This window comes from Hyalella azteca, unplaced genomic scaffold, assembly GCF_000764305.2.
Source record: "Hyalella azteca isolate HAZT.00-mixed unplaced genomic scaffold, Hazt_2.0.2 contig3617, whole genome shotgun sequence".
In the NCBI taxonomy this organism is placed as follows: domain Eukaryota; kingdom Metazoa; phylum Arthropoda; class Malacostraca; order Amphipoda; family Hyalellidae; genus Hyalella; species Hyalella azteca.
Window position 1 is genome coordinate 1 of NW_025933860.1, and position 23,258 is coordinate 23,258.

General features: G+C 37.7%; 2 protein-coding genes across 2 annotated transcripts in view; both read right to left on the reverse strand.

Annotated features, from left to right (window-relative positions):
- Nucleotides 1–2,455: 2,455 nt before the first annotated feature.
- LOC108665432 (glucose dehydrogenase [FAD, quinone]) lies at nucleotides 2,456–5,397 on the reverse strand (the record flags this gene model as incomplete). The annotated part of the gene is given in 3 exon segments (XM_018152184.2): nucleotides 2,456–2,645; nucleotides 3,453–3,661; nucleotides 5,216–5,397. Coding segments are annotated over 3 exon segments (526 nt in total), but the record flags the coding sequence as incomplete, so codon positions are not given.
- Nucleotides 5,398–7,036: 1,639 nt separating this feature from the next.
- Nucleotides 7,037–23,258, reverse strand: part of LOC108665429 (glucose dehydrogenase [FAD, quinone]) — a 32,440-nt gene continuing 16,218 nt past the window's right edge. The window contains exons 6-12 of the mRNA XM_018152181.2: nucleotides 19,014–19,170; nucleotides 17,782–17,936; nucleotides 17,279–17,453; nucleotides 14,280–14,353; nucleotides 12,323–12,474; nucleotides 7,545–7,606; nucleotides 7,037–7,389 (exon numbers count right to left, since the gene is read on the reverse strand). Of these exons, the coding sequence (XP_018007670.1) occupies nucleotides 7,313–7,389; nucleotides 7,545–7,606; nucleotides 12,323–12,474; nucleotides 14,280–14,353; nucleotides 17,279–17,453; nucleotides 17,782–17,936; nucleotides 19,014–19,170 (852 nt within the window). The 3' untranslated portion in view covers nucleotides 7,037–7,312. The remainder of the gene's footprint in view (nucleotides 7,390–7,544; nucleotides 7,607–12,322; nucleotides 12,475–14,279; nucleotides 14,354–17,278; nucleotides 17,454–17,781; nucleotides 17,937–19,013; nucleotides 19,171–23,258) is intronic.

Sequence of the window (23,258 nt, forward strand, 5' to 3'; positions counted from 1 at the left end):
GTTGGGTAAGATTTGGGGTAAATGATTGGTAAACTATGATTTAAGCTGTTTATGGAAAGTGTGACGATAGGCTCCTTTTGCTATCTACTAACGTTATTTACGAACTCGCAGCGAGTCTGATTATAACATGTATGCCAGAGCTCGAAATCAAGCTAAAAAAGTTTGTCGCACTGCAGTGAAAAACTTCGAAAAAAATATTGTTAAAAATGCAGAAAAGAATCGGAAAGCCTTCTTTTTGTCCGCTAGTTCGAAGTGTAAGTCAAAGGACGGTATATCTGATTTGAAAGTAGACCAACGAAAGATTTCCTCTGATGACGGCAAGGCTAACGTTCTTATTCAGTTATTCAGCAGTGTGTTCACAGATGAGGACTTGAACAGTATTCCAGATATTGAAGAGCGCCCAGTCGGCTCGAAGTTAACATGTTTTGAAATACACGAAGAAGAGGTTCTCAAGCGCCTGGTAGCTATAAATCTCAAGTCATGTGGACCAGACGGCTTCCATCCCAGATTGCTCAAAGAATTGGCAACCGTTCTAGCCGGCCCATTGACAGTATTCTTTTAAAAAACCTTGAACGAAGGAAATTTGCCGTCCGACTGGAAAGAAGCTCAAGTAGCACCATTGTTCAAAAAAGGTGAGAAAAGCAGCCCCGGCAACTATCAGCGTTTATTAGGCCGTAGGCCTGTCGCCGATTCTTAACATCGCAGAAAATTCACAGTATTTCGCGGTCTCGAACTCGCAACTCTCACTGCTACAATTCTGTCGTGCTTAACCGCCCGGCCTCCTTGCAGATTCTGACCAGAAACTGGCGCACAGAGCTGGGATCGAACCCGCGCCTCTCTGCGTCAATCTTGGTACTCTGAACTGTAACCACTGGGCCACCCTGTAAGCTGATGGAATCTGTTGTGAGGGATAGGATTGTCGATCACTTGACTGCTCACCATCTCATATCAGATTGTCAACATGGTTTTATTGCCGGTAGATCCTGCACCAGTAACTTATTATCTACGCTGAACGATTGGACTCGCCAGCTGAACGAAAGGGAGCAAGTGGATGCATTGTACCTCGATTTTGCCAAAGCATTTGACAGTGTTCCGCATGAGCGGCTGTTGCGTAAAGTGAAGTCTTTGGGAATTGAGGGAAACGTACTCCAATGGATCAGAGATTTTCTAGTAGGTAGACGACAACGTGTCAGTATTAAGAACAGTGTCAGACTGGGCATCAGTACGCACTGGCGTGCCACAAGGAAGCGTTCTTGGGCCTATTTTGTTCGTTGCTTATATAAACGATTTGCCAGAAGCAGTGTCCAGCGTGTGCTCCATGTATGCCGACGACACAAAAGTTTATAATACAGTGAAGGATGCGTCAAATAAAGCGCAAATACAAGATGATCTTGACAGTTTAGTTAACTGGGCTGATACGTGGCAGCTGCGGTTTAATGCTGACATGTGTAAAGTACTTCACCTCGGGAAGAACAATGAACAGCAAGATTACAGTATGAGAAGACATGGTTGCAACGAGAGAGTAATGATTGAAAAGTCTAGTGTGAAAAAAGATCTCGGAGTTTATGTCGACAAGGAGCTGAAATTTTCTATGCATGTTGAAACGCAAGCTAACACATCCAACAAACTTGGATGTTAGTCTTGGACTAATCAGACGCTCATACGAGTCCCTAGAGGCAGAAGCGATGAAGCAGTTGTTTGTTGCTGTCGTGCGCCCGAATCTAGAGTTTAGAAACGTTGTGTGGTCACCGAGATTTGAAAAAAGACAGAAATTTAATAGAGAATGTTCAAAGACGTGCAACAAGGATAATTCCAGGCTTGAAGGGCAAGTCCTATGAAGAAAGATTGAAGATTATGAAGCTTCCAAGCCTCAGTTATCGACGTCTGCGTGGGGACCTCATTGAAGTATACAAGTATACTCGTGGGTTATACAAGGTCCCCGATGGATTACTAGAATTTGAAACAAGAACCAACACCAGGGGCCACGGCCATAAACTAAAAATATGCGCTGCAACTTCTCCACGCGACAAAATTTCTTCTCGCTTCGAATCACCGACATGTGGAACAGCCTCCCCGATGACATCGTTGGCGCTCCAAGTATACTTGCAATTGCGCTTTATTTGACGCATCCTCCACTGTATTATAAACTTTTGCGTCGTCGGCATACATGGAGCACACGCTGGACACTACTTCTGGTAGATCGTTTATAAATGCAATGAATAAAATAGGCCCAAGAACGCTTCCTTGTGGCACGCCACTGCGCACTGATGTCCAGTCTGACACGGTTCCGGTAATACTGACACGTTGTCGTCTACCTACTAGAAAATTTCTGATCCATTGGAGTACCTTTCCCTCAATTCCCAAAGACTTCACTTTACGCAACAGCCGCTTAGTAGTACGTATATAAAAATATATATATGAATGTTAGTAAGTGGGCAAAAGTAATGTTTCTCACCATCTCTTGGTTTCACAGGACCCTGGTAGTCTTCGGACTTCTTGAAATACTCGAGGACTGTTTTGTAATTCCAGCCTGTATTGCCTAACGCTGCCCAGTTGTCGTAATCCTGAGGGTTGCCGCGGTGGTACATCAGCTGGTTGATGGTCCCTGAACCGCCAATCACTTTTCCTCTCGTGTACTCAACCTCCTAGAAGACGATAAGAAGGTTAACTGTTCTTAAGGAATGTTCTTCTTCGCAAAAATGTTCAAGTTTTACATGCATTGAAACCTACATATCTGATTTCACTGAAACTGATATTTTGAAGGGGAGTATTCACGAGATAATTGATTTTGTGTAAACAGAGCTTGGTGTGCGAGCTTTTCACGTAGAAAAAAATAAATTATTCTTATGTTGCATACGTTATTAATTGATAGTACGAATTCAAGAGCATTGTGGGAAGCTAAAATAGTTATTTCTGAGTGACCTTACTTTCTACATCGGGCTATCGCGACGATCACACAAAAGCGCTAAAAAGTTATTCACAGCCCTTGTAGAAAATAGAACTTCATGTGACGAAATGATTAAATTGAAATAAAACATCACAAGATATGACGAAGCTATTGTAAAAACTCTGTGTAGTGAGTATCAGGTTAAATAAAAAACTTGGCCATGGATATTATAGAGTTTTCATATATCTTGCAAATACTTTAGAATTTATCGAGAAGAAGTTTATTGAAAGTATAAGAAATACTACGACCAATGTTTTATTCTGAATCAATTAAATCGTTACTTGAAACGGTGCCCTTAAAAATCCAGAACAGTTATGGAACATAACAGCATTCAAAAAGGAAAGAAATGGAACATGAAACTATTTCAGTATTTCAAAAAAGCCAAAAAATTTGCCTAAGATTAGGTCATTACGTCATTGGAAGAATATCTTTCATAGAAAACATTGTCCAGTTGTATGTCCCTCTCTTGATGTCTGTATCATGAAAAGAGGACGATCGATCTTACCGTGCTTTTTGCAAACCTATTGGTGTATTTTTGAGGAGGTGTCTTGTACTCGTTCTTGTAAGTGGCATTAGGAAACTCTGAGCCAATGTAGAATGCTGGAATTTTGAAAAGCGCTGGAGGTTGACCGCCAGTTTCAAAAACCAGCACATCCCAGTCCGGCACCTCAGCCAGTCGCCCCGCCACCACACTTCCCGCCGACCCTGAACCAACTACAGACAAATACTGGTTGACATTGAACCATTTATATTGCAATCAATTAGCCCTGGTCAAATACTATTATTATCTGTCAGTAGACAAGGGTTTGAGAGCGCTGCATCACGCGAATTACCATCTTGAAAATAAAATGATTCGAAAATCTACTGAATAAATTCATTTAAATGCAGTGGTAGATTTTTGGAGATCAATATTGACTTATTATAAACCCGAATGAGAGCAAAGCAAATCTTTGTAAATAATTATATGAAGATAATAACCAAAAGTTTGTAAATTCAGGTGAAAAATGTTGATTAGTTGTAGTAACATACCGAAGTCCGCTTTATCAAAGAATGTGCCCATGGTACTTATTATGTTATCTATAAGGCCTCCAAACATGATGAAGGCGTTCGTAAATAATGCCAGATTAAGGACTTTCATAATGTGATCGTAATTCATCTGATCAAGCGAGTCACACACTTTCGGGTGCTGCTATGGGATCTACCATCCAGCTTCCAGCTACAATCCTCTAAAAGGTAAGTTGAATGGATAGGGGAAATAGAACAAATTATCCGGACAATTATTTATGATATTGATAGAGGGTGCCTAATGTCTCCATTTTTATTATTGGAATGTGACATCGTTTTGAATATATATGTATATGGTATACTCGAGAACCTGTAGCTCTTTTGAGGAGTGATGGCCACTGGACTATATCAGGGCATTAGACGTCCCTGCCTATGTTGCTACAGGTTTGTCTCCCAGCAATATCTTTGTCATTATAGTTTCCACAAATAAAATCTTTCCGCTTGGTCGTGGCAAACTGAGCTTTACATTCGAGAAGTTATCCCTGTCTCTCCGCCTACCAGTGGAGCAGAGCATCCTTCATTGATCTAAATGTCCATCAACATCAGTAATCAGATGAAGTGTACTTGAAAATAATTCGATTCGAGTGTGTGCGTAAGTTAATAAACAAACAAGTACTTTCTAGTGTTGCATCGCTCAGTTGATATGCACTTGTGAATTGTTTTTCCAGAGTGCCTTTAGAAATAAAATATGATTTAACAAATTTTCTGCTGATGCGTTTCGATTTTTTTCATCCAAATTGACCATTATATAGTATCTATTTTTATATGTCCTTTTCAAGGAAAATCAATTAATTTATTTCAATGAAGTCGTTACCATGAGTGATCAGCAACGCCAGCTCGTCTAATTAGTTTTCGCATCAGGAATAAAAATTACATTTCAAGAAAAGGCCCTAAGGCGGAATTCATGACGAAGCCAATTATTGGATAGATCGTATATTATTCTGTAAAATTTCCAAGGCCACCGTCTACGCTGATGTAGACAACAGCTGGCGCTACTTGCTAGAGTTCTTCAGCAAAATAAAATCAATCGATAAAAAAATTCTTTTATAATGTAAGAATTTAGTAGGACAAGTATACTTAATTTACAACAAAAATTAATCAATAAATCCATTTCAAATATATATCATGTGTGGATGGGCACTTATAAATTTGATCGATACATCATGCAATCATCACGTTACAAAAAATTTTTCACAGCCTTACCTATTATGAAGTCCACGATAATATCATCAGACATGACGCTAGTAGGATACCTAACCGGTTTAATTAGAGTGGTGGCAATTATAGCCAATAATTTTGCGAAAATATTTATAAAAGCAGATCCTGCCATTCTTGATTTTTTAAAAGTATTAGGTGGTATTTCAACGGTTTCTTCCAATTCTCAAGGCAGGTTCATTTAAATAAAAATCTATATGATGTTTGAAACTCGGAAATTTTCCGACGTGAACAAGAGTTTATGTGTAGTTCACTAACATCGGGAAGTCCTTCACTAAACTCTGCGCGATATGGTGCCCACTTTTATAGCCGAGCCCCTTAAGGTTTTTCAAAGGAGGAAAATTTGTGCATCTTGCCTTGAGATTGGAAGCCCTGACGCTATGATGCAGGACCGAATGCAATACATGCAAGACCGAAGGGAAAATTTATATGTTTCATCTTTAAAATGATTGCGAAATAAATTTCGAGTAGTATGATCATTTTTCTGTCTAGACTATATAGAACCTCGAGAATCCCAAACCCTCCGTCGAATAAGTTTTCTGGATGAATGGAAAGTTTGATTGATATTCAGGTTATAGACTGCTGTTGGATATCACAGAAGATATATAGCATTACAATGTTAGCTTACTGTTGGTCCCACTGAATCACAAGAGCTTATTCCACTGTCGATATACTATTATAACGGAATGTTTTAAATAAAATATTATAATTTCCTTATTTTTAATTATTGCCGGATCTGACACCATGATAGTAATTGCGAGAAAGTTTGAAGTCCTGGAGAAAAGCGAAGGTCATCTTCGGATTTATAGCCTGAATGCGTACCAACAAATTTCTAACGTGACTATAAGTAATCCAGCGGTCCTCGTAAGAAATGAGATTCTAATAAGAAATCAACGTTGAATCCAGCATCGTCATGCGGTGCCAAAAGCTCGTATATAAAAGATGAGTCCCGCCTATAAACTAATGAAGCGTAAGCACTGGTTTTATCACGACTTTGAAATTGTGTTAAGAGTAATTTGAGTTTTACTTTTTTAAGTTGTATCCACACTGCCATTTATAAGAACTTTTATAAATATTTATTTCAGATGGAAATGATATTGTCATTCAAGAATATCACTAAAACCTAGTCCCTCACATTCACGAAGAAGACAAGTGATAATGTACAGAGTTTTATAGTTGCTTGCTATGCCATGAAACATCAGTGAATATTACCTACCCAGCAAGGTGTTTTAAAATGTCAAATGTTCTAAAATATGTTTTGTTCGAGCATGAATAAGGTAAAAAAATTGGATTATGTACGTCAATTATAAAATTCAATAATTTATCATTTCATGATCGAGATTTTGAAATACATATAATATTTTTGAGGGGTGGAGGGAAGGACATGTGTTTTCACATCTGAGAAAAAGCGAATCATTTTCATTTAAAGATGTTACACACTTCATCCATTCGAACATGAAGGTTTTGTCTTATAAAATGAAAAATGATGCATCAAACGTTGACGAAGGTTTCGGAAACCTTTTACTAAGTCACACGCTCGAATCACAATCTGAACACACAGGCACAAAAATTACCATTATATACTCGTATTTTATCATGTATCAGTTGCGTGTGGCTATAATTGCATCTTTAAATATTTCTCAAAGCAAAGACTTTAATAAAAGTTATGCATCACAATTCGTGATTGTTGAGTCGCTCAAAGAGAAAAGAAATATCAGAAGCTACCAGTGACCAACATAGGTCTAATCTCGCTTATGACTCAATTAATGCCAGAGGGTTAACTCTGATTATCGTGATGGCTTCGGAAAGGGTCTAAAATAAATTAGTAGAGAACATTTATTTGTAAAATACCTTTATTGTTCCATGAAATTACATTGAGGAATTTATCTTAAATTATGACACACGTCCGCTATATTAACCTAATATTAATTAATGTAAATATTGTGATTCATGGTCAAGTTATGAATAGATCAAAGTTGATAAATCCCTTTTTAGTTGATCCACGGAAGCCGAGTACCTCAATCATATTATTCGATTTAGGTTATATAATTTCAAATCTTGCTCCCTATCAAGCATGGCTGTCTACTATATTTTGCCGTAGTCTTCTTTGATGAGGTCAGCTCCTCTCTCCGCTATCATGACCGTGGGGGCGTTTGTATTGCCTGACACAAAAAAATAAGGCTCAGTGTCAGACAAAATTTTGTTCCAGACAATTATGCATATATTTCATTTTATATCTTGAATTGTATGCAGGAGCACTTCGTCATATAATAGAAATTAATTATTTAAACTCAACAAAAAGTATCAGCTTTTTTACCTGAAGTAACGGAAGGCATAACGGAAGCGTCGATGACTCGTAAATTCTTGACACCTCGCACCCTGGAAGTTTGCAAGGCAAATACAAAAATGTGGATATATAAATTCACAATCAAATTCATCAAAATGTAAAAACTTGAATACGAATTTGCTCCTTTCATTTTTCCACCTCTCCACGTAAATTTATTCAATCTCATCATGCAGGAAGTCTCAGTTTTCTTGGCGACGTGCACAGCATTGCATTGTTAGGGTGTATTTTCAGTAACAATCCTCTCGTAAAAAATAAGAGTAGTTAGTGATAGTACCAGAATAGGTATCGTATATTACCTGATGTTGACTTCGTTTATGACCTAACTTGAGAGTGATAACGCTCTTTAATGATGCACAGAGTCGAGACTAACAGAGTACGTATATGAGAGATACACGACTTACAGTTAGTTGGAATTGCGACACTATTATAGGTCATAGAATGAGCAATTGAGCATATCTTCTGAGCATTATCTGCTCAAGACTGAAGATCTTAGCGCAGCACAAAGCTACACAAGTATGGTCTGGCGGACGCCATCACAGAGCGTGAGCCACCACCGTGTAAATAAGAAGAGGAAACGTATAAAGAAGTTCTAGGATACATCCAAACTCGAAAGGCAGTAATAATTCTTTAGCAATTCTCACTTGAAAGAATAAACGTAATTAAACTTTATGTCTGAAAAAGTCGTATTGTGCCATTCACAATGCCACCTCACGAAATTGTGAACTTTACAACCTTCTGTAACCTTGAAATTAAACCTGATAATAATGTTTGCAACAGGAAATTTTTGCCAAATAAAAGAATTTACTAGTCGGTTTAGTTCCGATTCTGTTGTTTACATTTATATCAATTATTTTGAACTTACAAATGTTGAAATCATGCAGTACTATAGGTCTGATGAACAGAAAGTGAGGCGGAATATAACATGATTTTAATTCTTGTTGCAGACATACAGAAGTTGGTACATTTCTAACAATGAGTTTAATCAGGCTCCACGATATTTTTAAACAACAATTTTATTTCAAAAACCCATATCTACTATCTCCGACGAATAATTTGTAACTTGAAAATTCGGATCTAATTTTCTAACTTAAACTTGATTGATCAGAAGAATCGACCGATTGGACGAAAGAACCTCAATTTCAACTGGTTTATGACAAATTTCTTTTGATGAGCAGGAATCGAAACAAATATTAACGATAAAACATTCATATGCGTCATAGAACTATAGAAAATTCGTTACATTTTCAATATGGAAAGAAAGCTGAACATGCAACGATAAACTACCTTGCCCGAGGCCGGATAATGAATTTTTTAACATTGGATATGATATGGCGCAGTACCGAAGAAGGTATCAGCGCCCCTGGGTAATAAATGAAGGAGTCATTATGACTGCCGTTTCAACAAACCCCCTACTCCGGCATATTCGCTCCTTTCAGATCGACATGTCTTACAAATTCGACTGCCGTACAGACATATACTGTGTATTCGCAGGTTGACATACTTTACATAGCTGAAAACACTAAATTTTACTCTTTATTTTCAATTTCAGCCCAAAAACTTGAACTTATATGTTTATTAGCGGCCGAAATCTAAGCATATCAAGTCAGTTGATTCTATTCTAATTCATCATTTACTCTTTTCGCTGGTAAGTCATTTTCTTTCGCTTTTTTAACGATTAATGCCCAAACGAGGAACCAGACATTCCAAATATAGTTAAAGTATGGTTCCAGCTATGTTTTCTCAATCATTCAAGACGAGGTACAAGTTAATGGCCAACACTACCCAATACCAACACGACTTTAATAGTCCTTTCTTTGCAAGCATGCTACAGGGTCGAATGGCCAATGAAGTTAACGTTTTAAATCCATAGCGCCTCGAATTTGCAACAACCACTGCTCTGGAGGGTTTTGGAAGGAAGACGGAAAAGACGGTTCGAAAGAATTTTTTTAAAAGTTTAGAGTCTCACCCTCAGAAAGTTTCCTTTTGCCAAATTATGATCATTTGCCAAAAATTAGTCCCATCAGATTTTATTTAGGGGTGCCTCATGCATGGGCAGCAAATTTTTAATATTTGCCGGATGAAACGTGTCAAAATGAATAAATAGGTAACTTTGAGACCATTTCTCTACCAAAAAAGCTGCTATGATCCATTTTTGCTCATTAGTGGTGTACTAACTACATGTATATAATATTAATGGTTGCCTAACTTTTATTTTAGTTGATATGGTGGTCCAAACTAACCGTGAAAACAGTTGTAAAGATTGCCGAGCTTAAGTGAATGTACAATGTCACCAGCCATTTTGGCTCATTCTGACTTACTTATTAGTTAGCAGTGTTGTAGTAAGATATTCTGCAACTGCAGAATCTATCAAGACAGTTAACTGTCAGTTTGGTGCGACAGTTAACTGTCAACTCAAATTATTTTTTCACTGGGGTGGCAAGCTTCTGATGATCTGTCAGGAAATGCAGTTGATGAGTTACGCAGTATTGTTATCCTTCCTTGCTGATGGCAGCATCAAGCTACTTCAAGTTCAAAATTTAGGTTTTGTGACAGTCAATACAATTTCACATGATATTCATGAGCAGATACGGTCATCAATCTGTAAATCTCTTATGGTAAGGATGTGTTTCGACATCATAGCTGCCAATACCAGCAAGTTTAGGGGCGCTAGTCCCCATGCATGATAAAAAATGTATGCTAAAGCCTGCTCAGGTTGTCATGCAGACTATACACGATAGAGTTCCTGCTGTCTGATACTTTTACAGTTTGCTTTGTGCCATTTTCCCTTCCTCACATTCTCATTTCAAATGTTTTTTGGGGTAAGTGGAGTCGGCTGAATAACAAACAGTTATTTGCCAGAAGTGTTCTACTACAACGAGATTAACACAGTTCAGTTAGAGCTGCATCGTTCAGTTGATGCCGCTGCCGTGGAAGCATCGAGCTCAAGAAACGCCTATAGCTCAAATTGCAATGCCTGTAGAGATGCCCTGATGAGGCTGTTGATAATAGAAAATTAGTGAATTGATTTGATTTTACATGTTACAAAAAACACGAGTATAACAACCTAAAACTTGAAATGATGCCGGACAGAGCTATTGAAATTCAATTCGTTTTGAAATCAGCGTAATGAATGCTATGCAAAGGATCAACCTACTCTGTGGTTCTGAACTTATGCCATGGCCACTCTGTCACCAATCTTTGGTATGCATTATTGTTTCCAAAGATGAAATAATGATTCTAATTAAACAGTGAGTGGGAAGAATATACAGTACACTCTGCAGTACAAACACTTGGGCATGAATTCAAAATATAATTTCGAAGTCTCTAAAACGGGCAACATTTTTCCCACGAAATTATCCAATACTGAATTAATACTTCAAGTTCGCTTGATGAGAACGAGAAATTAAATACAATTTCAGAAAATGCAACAATTTCTTAACTAACTTCTTGGCACGTATCACGAACGAATCCAATAATGGATGTAACGCTTGAAATGAGAATGTCAGGAAGTGACAATTGAACAAAGCAAATTGTAAAAAGCATCAGACTCTCAGACAGCATGAACTCTACCTTGTGAAGTTTGCATGGCAATCAAAGAAGGCTGTAACATACTATTTTTTCAAGGAGGAGACTAGCGCTCCTGGTTTTGGCATTTATGGTTACGAAACATATATACCTATCATAAGAGAATCAAATTGCCATGACCGTAGCTGCTCATGAACATCTTGTTATGCAATGACTGTCACAAAATCCAACTTTCGCAAATAAAGTAGCTTAATGCTGCCATCAGAATGGGAAGATAATAATACTGGTGAACCAGTCAACTGCGCATTACTTCCAGACAGATTGGCAGGAGCTTGCTATCCCAGTGAGCAAATGATTTGGTTTGACATTTAACTGTCTTAAAAGACTCCGCAGTTGCAAAATATTTTACAACAACACTGTTGTAGGATAATAAGTAAGTTAGAATGAGTAAAAAACTCTTGTGACATGGTACAATCACTCAGAAAAGGACAGTTAGGCAAGCATTAACATTTTATAAATAGAGTTAGTACACCATTAATAAGCAAAAATAACAACTTCTATGTACGAGAAATGATGAACTTATCAGGCAAATAATAAAACTTTGGTGCTCCTGAGGCACCTCTATAGATCATCTGATGGAGCCCATTTATGGCAATTGATCATAATTTGTTAAAAGGAAATGTTCTCGGGGGTGTAACCCTAAACTTTTTGAGATTTTTTTTTTTTTTGTGGGGGATACCCTGAATTGAGTGAGCACTAGGTGCTTACTGTTCGAGTCCCTTTACTCTTTGAGGATTTGCAGCCTTAGCATGTCCCTACCTATACACTTATCCCAACTCTCCATTCAAACAAACCTTACCTAACCTCATTGGATAGAGCTAACAGAAGAGACGGTGTAAGTGTGAAGGTAAGGCCATGCTAGGGTTGAAAATCCATGGAGACAATACTGACTGGAGCAGTGACTGCAGACATTCAGCGCTATGGCTTCAAGCCGTTTACGAGCTGGTGTGGCATGCATTGTTCCTAGCATGGGCTGCGAGTTTGTAGCTCCGAGGATAAGTGTAGTTGCGCGTGTTTTGGCTGGGCGTTGCTTTATGGGCGTGTTCCAGAGTTAACATTTTAGGCAATGGTTGCGCTCCCTTCAATACGACATGAATCATTTCTAGTTACTGCGCTAGAATACTTTCCATTATCGCTTTATACTATAACAATATTTGTCTTACTTTAGTCTAGGCGTAACAACGCCCATGGGGTCGGAGTCGGGAGCCATCTTGCAGGTGCTTGTCATGTGCGCTGAAACGGTGCTCCAGCCGTGCACGTAGCACCGCCAGTATGCGTCAGACTCGAACTCGAAATGCGCACAGTCAGGAACCGGCTGCAGAGAAGCAGTGCGAAATTATATATTTTTTCTCGTACGTGAATGAAGGTTATAGAATTGGAATTTGCATCAGGATGCGGTCAAGTAGTAACCTATGATAGAAAAGAAGTTACGGGCAATTCGTTAAACAGTTCCGATGAATATTCTAGAATGTTGTAATTTGACAATATTCACTACGAGTTGACTATCTATTCGATTATCTAATCTTTATCATAAGTTTATCGATTTACTGTCGATCTATAGAAGACAGCAGTAGCTTGTCATTTCTCGATTACAAAGTATCGAAACCCTACGATAGTAGTCGAACATCTTTTTTTTAATCGTTTTCCAACTGGCTTGATCATGAGCTTTTTTTAATAATCGTATATTCCATTTTCAATTAAATTCGATGCATATCATTAATTGGAGTCATTGATATCATTAGCGTCATTAATACGCCGCACCAAAATAATTGGCTCCACCATTCACCCTATGCATTCTGGAATTGAATGTTTGGGATCAAAATTTTTCAATAAGTGGTTTCTGTTGATCTCGTACTTACTGAAATAAAAAAATTTCATGTCTCAGTAATATTATGAAGTTGTTCTTGAGGTTGATAGGAATATTTTTTACGGCATATTACCATACTTTTCGATGATACTAAAACTATCTATGTTCAAATATTTATTAATGTTATTGATGAAATATTTTCCTAATGTTTACCACATGTGTTGTTGGTCAATAACTTAAATCAATATTTATTCGTTTTTAAGGTAAAGTATATTCGTACAACCCATATATAGGCAGTCTTCTCGAACTGGTTCACGAAAAGACGTGTGCGCATTGTGCTGCGCATGTCGGTGTGACGTCACCTAACTTCCATATAAGATTATTGGAGTGCATCGGGGCAGGAGCTATCGCATCGGCAGCCTTATTTCGCACCCACCTCATTTAGCTTTGTGCCTTGACGCTGAACAGTATGACAATACAAATTTCTAGACTATTTTCATATTGCCTGCGATGCTATTGATTTGTGTTTATTAGAATACCTTAACATTTGTAAACAGAAACCTGGTCTGAAAAACTTATAGTTCTTATCAGCATGGAACTGTTGATGTTACTTAGTTACTTCTCTTTTATTCTCTTCATTAATTTTGGTTTCAAGAAGTTTCTTATCTAATAAATACCCCTGTCCTGTTGACTAAATCTTATTATGTAAGATTTACTAATTGGTGATCAAGTCGGTTTTCGGAATGTGTCATATGAAAATTTGACCAATTTTCTGGCCCTTTTCTTTGATTACAATCATCGAATTTTATCCTAATCATTGTAATTAATTCTATCGTATCACAATCATCGATATTTTTTAGATTATAACATTTTATTCCAGTAGCCTCATCGTGCAGCATTACAATACCTGGAGAAAGGGGGTTAGAACATTTTTTTGGTTTGAAATTAGGTACTTGATATTTCTTTCCGATTTTAAAATATTTGAATATCCTTCAATTCTCGACACGTTAGTTATGTGAGAATTACAGAGCAGTTTATAAAAAATTATTGTTAAAATTTTATTTTATCAAAACTTCTTTTTCTTAACGTTTTTTATTTTTTCAGAATTTTGATACAAGGAGATAAGAGGTAACTGAATTCTTTAATCGCAAGGATTATATACTGACAAATGCCGTTTAACGGAGCAAGTAGATTTTACAACAATAAATAATAATTAATTCGATTGTCAACATGAAATTAATAAACCTAAGAGAAACCTATTAGCTAGAGCTTTTATAAGAAGAATGGAATTTAATTAAATTTTATAGATTTACCTCACTGAAAGCTTCAGCACCGAGTACACTTCGGAATATCTTGGCATTCCCCAGCCTGCGCGAGGCCTTAGAAGCTGCAAAAATTATGCATTACTCTGTTCAATAAAAAGCACTGATAAAAATATGGCACATTTTTGTTAGTTTAGACGCGCAAATCTCTCAAAATCTGAAAACAAATATTGATTAAATAGATGTCACTCATTTGCTTAAATTGCAAGTTAACTAAAAATTTAAAAGCAAAAAAAAGTCCACAAAAATTCATATCTTTATAGAAAAAGTTTCGGAGTCCACGCAGATCCATCGTCAGTTCGTAGAATCTAGAATTAAAAACCACAATTCTACAAACCACAAAACCTAGAACACAATTAAAAACCTAAATTTACAAGTAATAGGGGCACAAAACCTATCTATTCAAAATTTCAAGGGGATTGGAGCTAACAGCTTAATTTAAACTGGGCCTAAGTTAAAAATGTACAATGACTCTAAAATACGCAAATCTGAAGTACCGGAGGTAGAAGCTAACACCCTAAAGTCACTGTCAGAAACAGGCACATCACACTGCTCGGCGTGAGCGCGTACAGCCGAATGAGGGGGGCGCGATAGCAACTGTCCGGTCCTACAACTCCTGCCCTTATGCTCAGCGACCCTGGAATAAAGATTGCGTGACGATCATCCCGACGTACGCAGATGCACATCGTGCACAACGAAACCGATAAACCAGGGACGATCGCATATGAACAGGGAGCATATCTTTATATCTAAAGAAAGAACCGATTTTGAAACTGTTTACCAGAAAAATATGAAGTTTGACGTTTGGAAAGTATCTATCGAACAAGACTTTTAATTCTCTTGACATAGCTTCGGACGCAGGGCCGAAGTATGGAAAAGAACAATAAATAACGTTCCTACTATCGCGCTCGAGAGCAACCTCACTGAATCGCTTCAACATGAATTTCTTGATTCAGGTATACACCAAAATTGCCGGAAATCCATTAAGCGAGAAAATATTTCGTAAAAATTCAAATTCAGCGTGCATAGTTTGGTATGTTAAAAAAGCGAAAACCTCTGTATAATAATGTTTGAAGCCCATTTAACTTGAACCGGAATGAACAAAAACTAAAGAAACTGGTATCTAGACCGGTGAATGTCGGTTTTCGGAACACAGAAATAAAAAACCGCCATTTGATTTTGTAATATTGCAATCGAGGAAGGACACACTATTGTTAGATTCAAGCTCCATGGTAAATTTGATAGAATTATGTTGCGAGTTTACGTAATCAAATAATGGTTTGACATGAGAAGGATGTTTGAAAATTAAAAAGGTGTCATCGGCGTATCTGTTATAGAATATTGGCTTAAAATCAAAAGGACAATTGGCCAGCCAAGAAACCTCGTGAAAACACATAAAAATATTTGCAAAGGTCGGGCCAACTGGTAGTCTCATGCCTAAACCGTCAATCTGTCTATAAAACTTGCCAGTAAATATGAAAAACGAGTTAAGAACTGATCATTCTAAAAGAGATTTGAAAATTTACTGTTTAAACCGAACACAATATCATTAATATTTTTAAACAGAGAATTGAGACAAATTTCAATTGTTTCGTGAAGGGGTACATTGGTAAAAAAATTTTCTACGTCAAAGGAGGCCATAGTTAAATCCTGAACGTCAGTAAAATGTTTCATGCGTTCCACAAACATAGGAGAATTATCAACAGTATATTGATTAGTCGTAAGACAGTTTAAAACCGGTACCAGAAATTTAGCAAGTTTAAAACTATGAGTATTATAAGCGGCAAAAATTGGTCGAAATTGAAACTTAGAAGCAAAATCAGATTTGTGAATTTTAGGTAAGCCATATAATATTATTAATATACCAGGGCAAGAACCAGAGGTATAAAGTTTAGTGTAAGTTTCAGGTGAAAGGGCAGAAGAATCTTTGAGTTTACGCAAAAAATTATTGATTTTGTCTTCGACTTTCAAAATGGTTTTAGAGATCTGATCTGTAATTTCAACAAATTTGGAAGGATCGGTGAAAATTGCTATTAGGCTGCTGTATTTCCGGTACTTAGCTCCTATCCCCTTGAAATTGTGAATAGATAGGTTTTGTGCCCTATTACTTGTAAATTTTGGTTTTTAATTGTGTTCTGTGCTTTCAATTGTACTAATTTGTGACTTTCTATATGAATTCTAGATTCTACGAACTGACGTTTGAGCTGGACTCCGAAACGTTTTTGATTAAATAGTATATGATTTGATGCTCTCTTTTGCGAGTCACGGCTGACTAACAAGCACCAGTGACTCCCGCGAGTGAGACAATAGGCTTGGTCAGAAAATAATATTAGTTTAAAAATTATTTTTTAATACAACACTTCTAAAGAATCCAGTGTCTCCGATGTTACACATGTACAATGAATTCCTAATTTCATTTTCATATATCAAAAAAATAATTTTTAATTTTTGTTTATATGTATACAAATTTGAAATGTCAAAATCATTTTATTCTGTCAATTTATTCATGCCTCGTCTCCAACTTTAAGCAAGTGTTTCAAAATTTCAGATCGATAGGAGAGGTAGAATTGTGTTAAATATCAATTTTAAGATTTGTAGCAGACAAACAAACAACAAGAAGTGAAGTTAATGGGAAGTGTTTTAAAAAAGAAATGTCAACACAATTTTCGTTTATCAGCAAGCTGTTAACTTATCCAAACTGGTTATCTTGAGCATACCATCACACCCAACGAAAAGTTTATGCATGGAACGGAATCGACTAAAGTTATTAGTCTCTCTTATTTTCGAGTAATTTTTACAGATTCGGGGTTAACGGGAATTTTTCTTCGAAGTATTTGCCGGGTTGCAAATGAAGTGGTAATATTATTAAAACAAAAATAAACGTTAATAATGAAGTATCACTCTACATTTCAGAAATATTTTGCTTAAAATATGTCACCACAGAAGAAGATAGGCTAATATTTATTTGGAAATGCATTGCTCTCGTTTACCTTTGATCATGAGCTCGACGTCATCAGGATGGCTGAGGCAGTTGGGGTCTACGATTGGTGGATCGAGAGGATTTTTCGACCTAAGCGTGATCGATCCAACACTCTTGGGTCTGGCGAGCGCCGGGATCATGTAGTAGCCATCTCTTCCGTAGATTGGTCGAGTGTAATCTTGAACCTAGGGAAAACTTGTTAATTTGTAACCAAATCTATGCAGTCAGTTACAATTTATGATTCTGATGGTGTAAACTGTAAAGCGTATACGAATCAAGTCATAATGGAAAGGGAAATTCTTCTCAATGGCAATTTCTCAAGCCCTCCATGGGTAATAAATTTATTGTTTGTTTTGGGCATGTGTGTTGTCTCTTATGACTTGGCAGACGTGCTTAATAGCACGTCCACAAATTATTAATTTAGTATCAACATATTTTCATAGAAAAATTTATATTGCATAGTCAAAAAAAACAAAATAATATCAGCAGGAAACTGAATCACACGTGAATAACCGATTGCTTAAGTGGTTGAAAGCTGGCCAGGCCGTATAATTGACCCTCCAGCATGCATCCCATGGCTATGTGCGTGTCAGGAACATGGGGCTCGTGAGGGCTGTCGATGTTCAGGTGATACAGCGCACACACTCCGAGCGGAGCTGTCAACGGACCTGTCAGCCCAACAACATTTTCATTATAGAAATAGTAATAGCGGTTTCAACGTTGATTAGGCCATTAGACCTGTCGCCGATTCTTAACATCGCAGATCATTCACAGCTTATTGCGGTCTCGAACACGTTAATTATCGCTGTAATTCTGCTGTGCATGCTTAACCGCAGGGCCTCTTCGCCGATTCTGATCAGAAACTGGCGCACAGAGCTAGGATCGAACCCGCGCCTCTCTGCTCCAATCTTGGTACCCCAAACTGTAACCACTGGGCATTACTGTAGCCACTTGGCTTCATTAATTCAGCATTATTGACTACAAAGTAATTTCAGATCATGATTGAAAGGGATTGCAATGCATATGAAGCAAACAGAGAGTATTATCTAGCCGCCATTGGTCAGAGAGTTTTTCGTTATACTCGTATCGGAAATGCTCGCTATGAATTATCCGAAACAGTTTATTTCAGTTGTACACTTTTCTCTCATAGATAGCTCAATGGACCTCATGATGCAAAGTGAACTTGAATCCAAGGTTTTTAGTCTGCTCTTATGTTTCAAGATCGCTGACTGAAATATTACTGAAAAGTCATTCGAAAGCATAATAGAAATTATTATTATTTTTAAAGTTGATAAATTATTCTGACTGAAAATCATATTATTTGATTAAAACTGTTTGGGAATGTCATGACATCTAACCACTTTGAATGTTGAATGTATCACTCATATCATTGAATGCAAATTTCACTGAATATTCTAAAATATTCAGGAGATAATTTTCAAGTTCTAAAATAGACCAGCAGTAATATCAGAAAAAGTAAACATATAAAATATTGCAAACAAATGGAATTGCTACTGCCCAGGTAACCAGACAGCGCACCGCTGGCAGTGAAACACAGTGGAACACAGAACGTATACTGGCAAGCGTGAACGAGGTTCAGCAGTCTGCATATGACGAGTATAAAAGGCATACTGACAACGATGTCAGGCACATAGCATATCAGCTATTATTCGCTCTATTATGGTTCCATTGAAAGTTGTGCACCTTAACTCTACACAGCTACTTTTCCGGATTATGTCATTTACCTGATCTCATTTCTCTATAGTCCAGCATGGCTCTTTTACCAATCCTCGTAAAAATAGGAGTCGAGATGTTGTGGTTGATGGTCCAACTTATTCCCAGAACTGCTACGTGATCTTGTAGGTTCTGTCCAACCCCCGGAAGGTCGACTCGATTTTTAATCTGTTGCGGGCAAATAATATTCGTGCTGATATTTCTAATATCGGATATTACATGCACATAGATATCGTTTTTACGTTATCTTGTACCTAAACAAAACTTGCCCAAAACACAAAAAACGATGAAACATGACGGTTGAAAGTTATTAATGTTACATGAATGTCAAAGTATACGTTCAGAAGCGAGGTTTCAGACGAACAAACTTTTTACGATGGAAATTCAGATGGCACATCCTAGTTAAACGGCATTCAAATTATTTTCAATTGAAATTTTGATAATTTATTACCACGACGTAGCGAATCCACGAAAATATCAGGCTGATGGCCTTCGAATTAGTGTGGTAAAACTTTCAGAAATAAATCGAAGTAATCGAACATTTACAATACAAAAGTTTACAATCCTAGGGTTAAGTGTCAATATACAGAGACGGAAATGGCTATACGACCACCAAGTTTTCTCTAAATATTTTTTCTTGCACAAAAAAATACGGGATTCTAATTATACGAGGCTAAACTACGTTCAAAAACGGTTCCAACGCTTTACGAGAAAATAATTATTTTAAAATATATGAGAAGAAATTTTGAAAATTAGAAAAACATAGATTTTTCTTCATTTTAGTATCTTTCTGTAATATTTTTACGTTAAAAAGTACAGCAACGTAAAGAATATCCTGATTTTCGCCATTTAGGGCACTTCTGGTGTACTTCTGGTGTAGTTCAGTGCCCTTAATTATATTTTTCGAAGTAAAAAAGATGCCAAGAGAGACAAGACTCACAGAGGCGCAGATTTTGGCCATTGCAAAATGCGGTAGAAGCCAACGGGACATTGCTAAAGAAATAATACGCACAAAAACCGTTGTAAAAATCATTTTTCGCTAATTCGGACGGCTACGGATCAAAAATGCACCCTGATCCAACCCCAAAATTAACCGACAGGGATCTTAAGCGACTGTTTTCAGAGGCTTCTAAAGCTGGCGCTACCTCTACTTTTATAAAATTTGCCACTAGAGTTTATGTGACAGCACGATGCATCAGTCAGATATTGAATGACTCGAAGAAATTCAAGTAAATGAAGCGGCAAAATGCCCATGTGCTCAAACCAAAGCATATTATTATTATCAACCGACTAAAACTAGCTGAAAAAATGTGCTTATCGGTGAGGGATTATCTTCAGTGATGAAAACAAGTTCAATCTTGATGGTCCAGATGGATTGCAATGCTATTGCTTCCACCTGGACCTTGAGCCTAGATTATTTTCCAATTGGCAATCTGGTGTTGGTTCGGTCATGGTTTGGAGGGCGCTCAGCCGAAAGGGTAAATCAACTCCAGCTATTTTACAAGGGAGACAAGATTCCGAGGTATACAAGCACACGTACGCTTTTTCACCATCTTCACCCTTTTGCCGATGAGAAACATGAGGGATCATATGCTTTTCAGCAAGACAATGCTTCGATTAACACTTCAAAGTTAGCAAACAAGTAATTGAGAGTAATGTACTCAAATGGATCAGACATTTTCTAGTAGGGAGGCGACAAGTGCCGACAACGTGTCAGTATTAATGGGTCCGTATCAGACTGGGCTTCAGTGCGCAGCGGCGTGCCACAAGGAAGCGTTCTCGGGCCTATTCTATTCGTTGCGTTTATAAACGACCTGCCAGAAGCTGTGTCTAGCGTTTGCTCTATGTATGCTGACGACACAAAAATTTATAATACAGTGAAGAATACATCGCAAAAAGTACAGTTGCAAGGTGATCTTGACAGGCTGGTGGACTGGGCTGATAAGTGGCAGCTGCGCTTTAACGCCGAAAAATGTAAAGTTATCCACCTTGACAGAAATAATGAACAGCAAGATTACAGTATGAGAAGTGTGACGAACTAATCTTGAATCCCCGAATAGTCAATTAATCGCGTCACCTCAGAAGTTCGGATGGTCTAATTGTCACGTCCACCAATGACCGGAAATTGAATGCAACTTCCCTATTGGCCTAATCAGCAAAAGCTTGGACCGAGCGGATAGTTAATCAAACAAACTTACTTAAATTTTAAATTTATTTATTAAAGATAAACGGCAAATTGAAGCTAAACAAATCAAACAGGTGCGGCATATGAATTAAACGAACTAACAAATTAAATGCGGAGGAAGCTAAAGTGCGAGGAGAGCAAAATGCGAGGAGAAAGCTTACGCATGGAGATCTGATAAAAAGCACGATCCTAAAACAGAAAACAGAAAGCAAATATCTACGCATGACAAGTCGTTATATACACAAAAATCACGATATTCCATCAAGTATTCCAAGCTAAATTTCACCACCATAGCACGCAACTCACCCTGGCGTCTGAGTCAAAATCCTATAAGAGAGGAACCAGGACGCAAGTCGGCATCGGCATTGTATCTGACGGCTACACTCAATAATTTTAACACCCACGTCAGAGTCGGTCCTACTTAAACTTGTGAGTCTGACATACAGTATTGATAAATTTGCAGCTACACTTCATTACAAGAAGACACGGTTGCAACGACAAAGTGATGATGTCGAGGTCGACAACGGAAAAGGATTTAGGAGTTAATATCGACAATGAGTTGAAATTTTCTAAGCATATCGAAGGTCAAGTAAATAAAGCCAATAAACGACTTGGACTGATCACACGCTCTTTCGAGTTCGTAGATGCAGAAACGATGAAGCATTTGTTTGTTGCTGTCGTGCGCCCGAACCTAGAGTTTGGAAACGTCGTGTGGTCACCGAAATATGAAAAGGACAAAAATTTAGTAGAGAGTGTTCAAAGACGCGCAACAAGGATAGTTCCGGGCTTGAAAGGCAAGTCCTATGAGGAAAGATTAAAGATTATGAAGCTTCCAAGCCTCAGTTATCGACGTCTGCGTGGGGAGCTCATTGAAGTATACAAGTATACTCATGGCTTATACAAGGTCCCAGAAGGATAACTAGAATTTGAAACAAGATCCAACACCAGGGACCACGGCTATAAACTAAAAAACAGCGTTGGAACACATCCATGCGACAACATTTCTTCTCGCTTCGAGTCACCGACATGTGGAACAGCCTTCCCTGATAGCATCGTTGACGCTCCGAGTATGAACATCTTCAAAAACAGACTAGACGAAGCTATGCTGGAGCATATGTTCAGTCTTAAAATGCCTAGCAAATTACGGACCAGGCAATAAGTCCAGACGAAGCTATGCAGGAGCATATGTTCAGTCTTAAAATGCCTAGCAAATTACGGCAATAAGTCCAACAGCTATCTCAATCAATCGGCAGCTATGGAAAGATCGGGTTCCAAAGTCCGGATCCCTTGTGAATCAAGTCACGAAAAGCTCAAGAATCGGCAACAGGCCATGGGCCTATTTCTTCAACGCCGACACTTCTATTCTATTCTATTCTAAGTGGTTCCAAGAGCAGAATGTTACCCTGTTGCCGTGGCCAGCGCTTAGTCCTGACCTCAACCCAATTGAAAACCTATAGGGCATCATGGCGAGGGATGTTACCAAAATGAGCGCCTGTTCCAATCTGTGAGTGGCCTAAGCACGACTATCCTTCGTTCCTGGGATGAAATTTCTCAAAAGACTCTAGATTATTTAGTAAATCGCATGGGGAGAAGATGCATTGAGGTAATTAAGGCGAAAGGAGGTAAGATTACCTGTTAAAGCAAGAGAATGGGGTCCAAAAACTGAAAAACCTTTCTTGGACTAATAATCATTTCCACCAAGGTTTTTCTAATTTTCATAATTTCTTCTCATATATTTTTTTTCGTATAGTGTTGGAACCGTTTTTAAACGTAGTTTAGCCTCATATAATTATAATCCCGTATTTTTTGTGCAAGAAAAAATATTTAGAGTACTTAGAGAAAACTGGGTGGTCATTTATCAATTTCCGCCACTGTAGATGTTTTAAGGGCTAACACATTCTAGATTATTAGAATCAAATGCAACTTCGTTAGTTACCTTATCATACTATCTTTTCACCATGGTAATCTCTTGGGATGAAATACTAATTTAATGAATCGTACGCATGCGCCGTTCTGACGCAACCAAGATTCGTGTAAATTTTATGGCCTTAAAGTGCTTGAGTTGGAATCA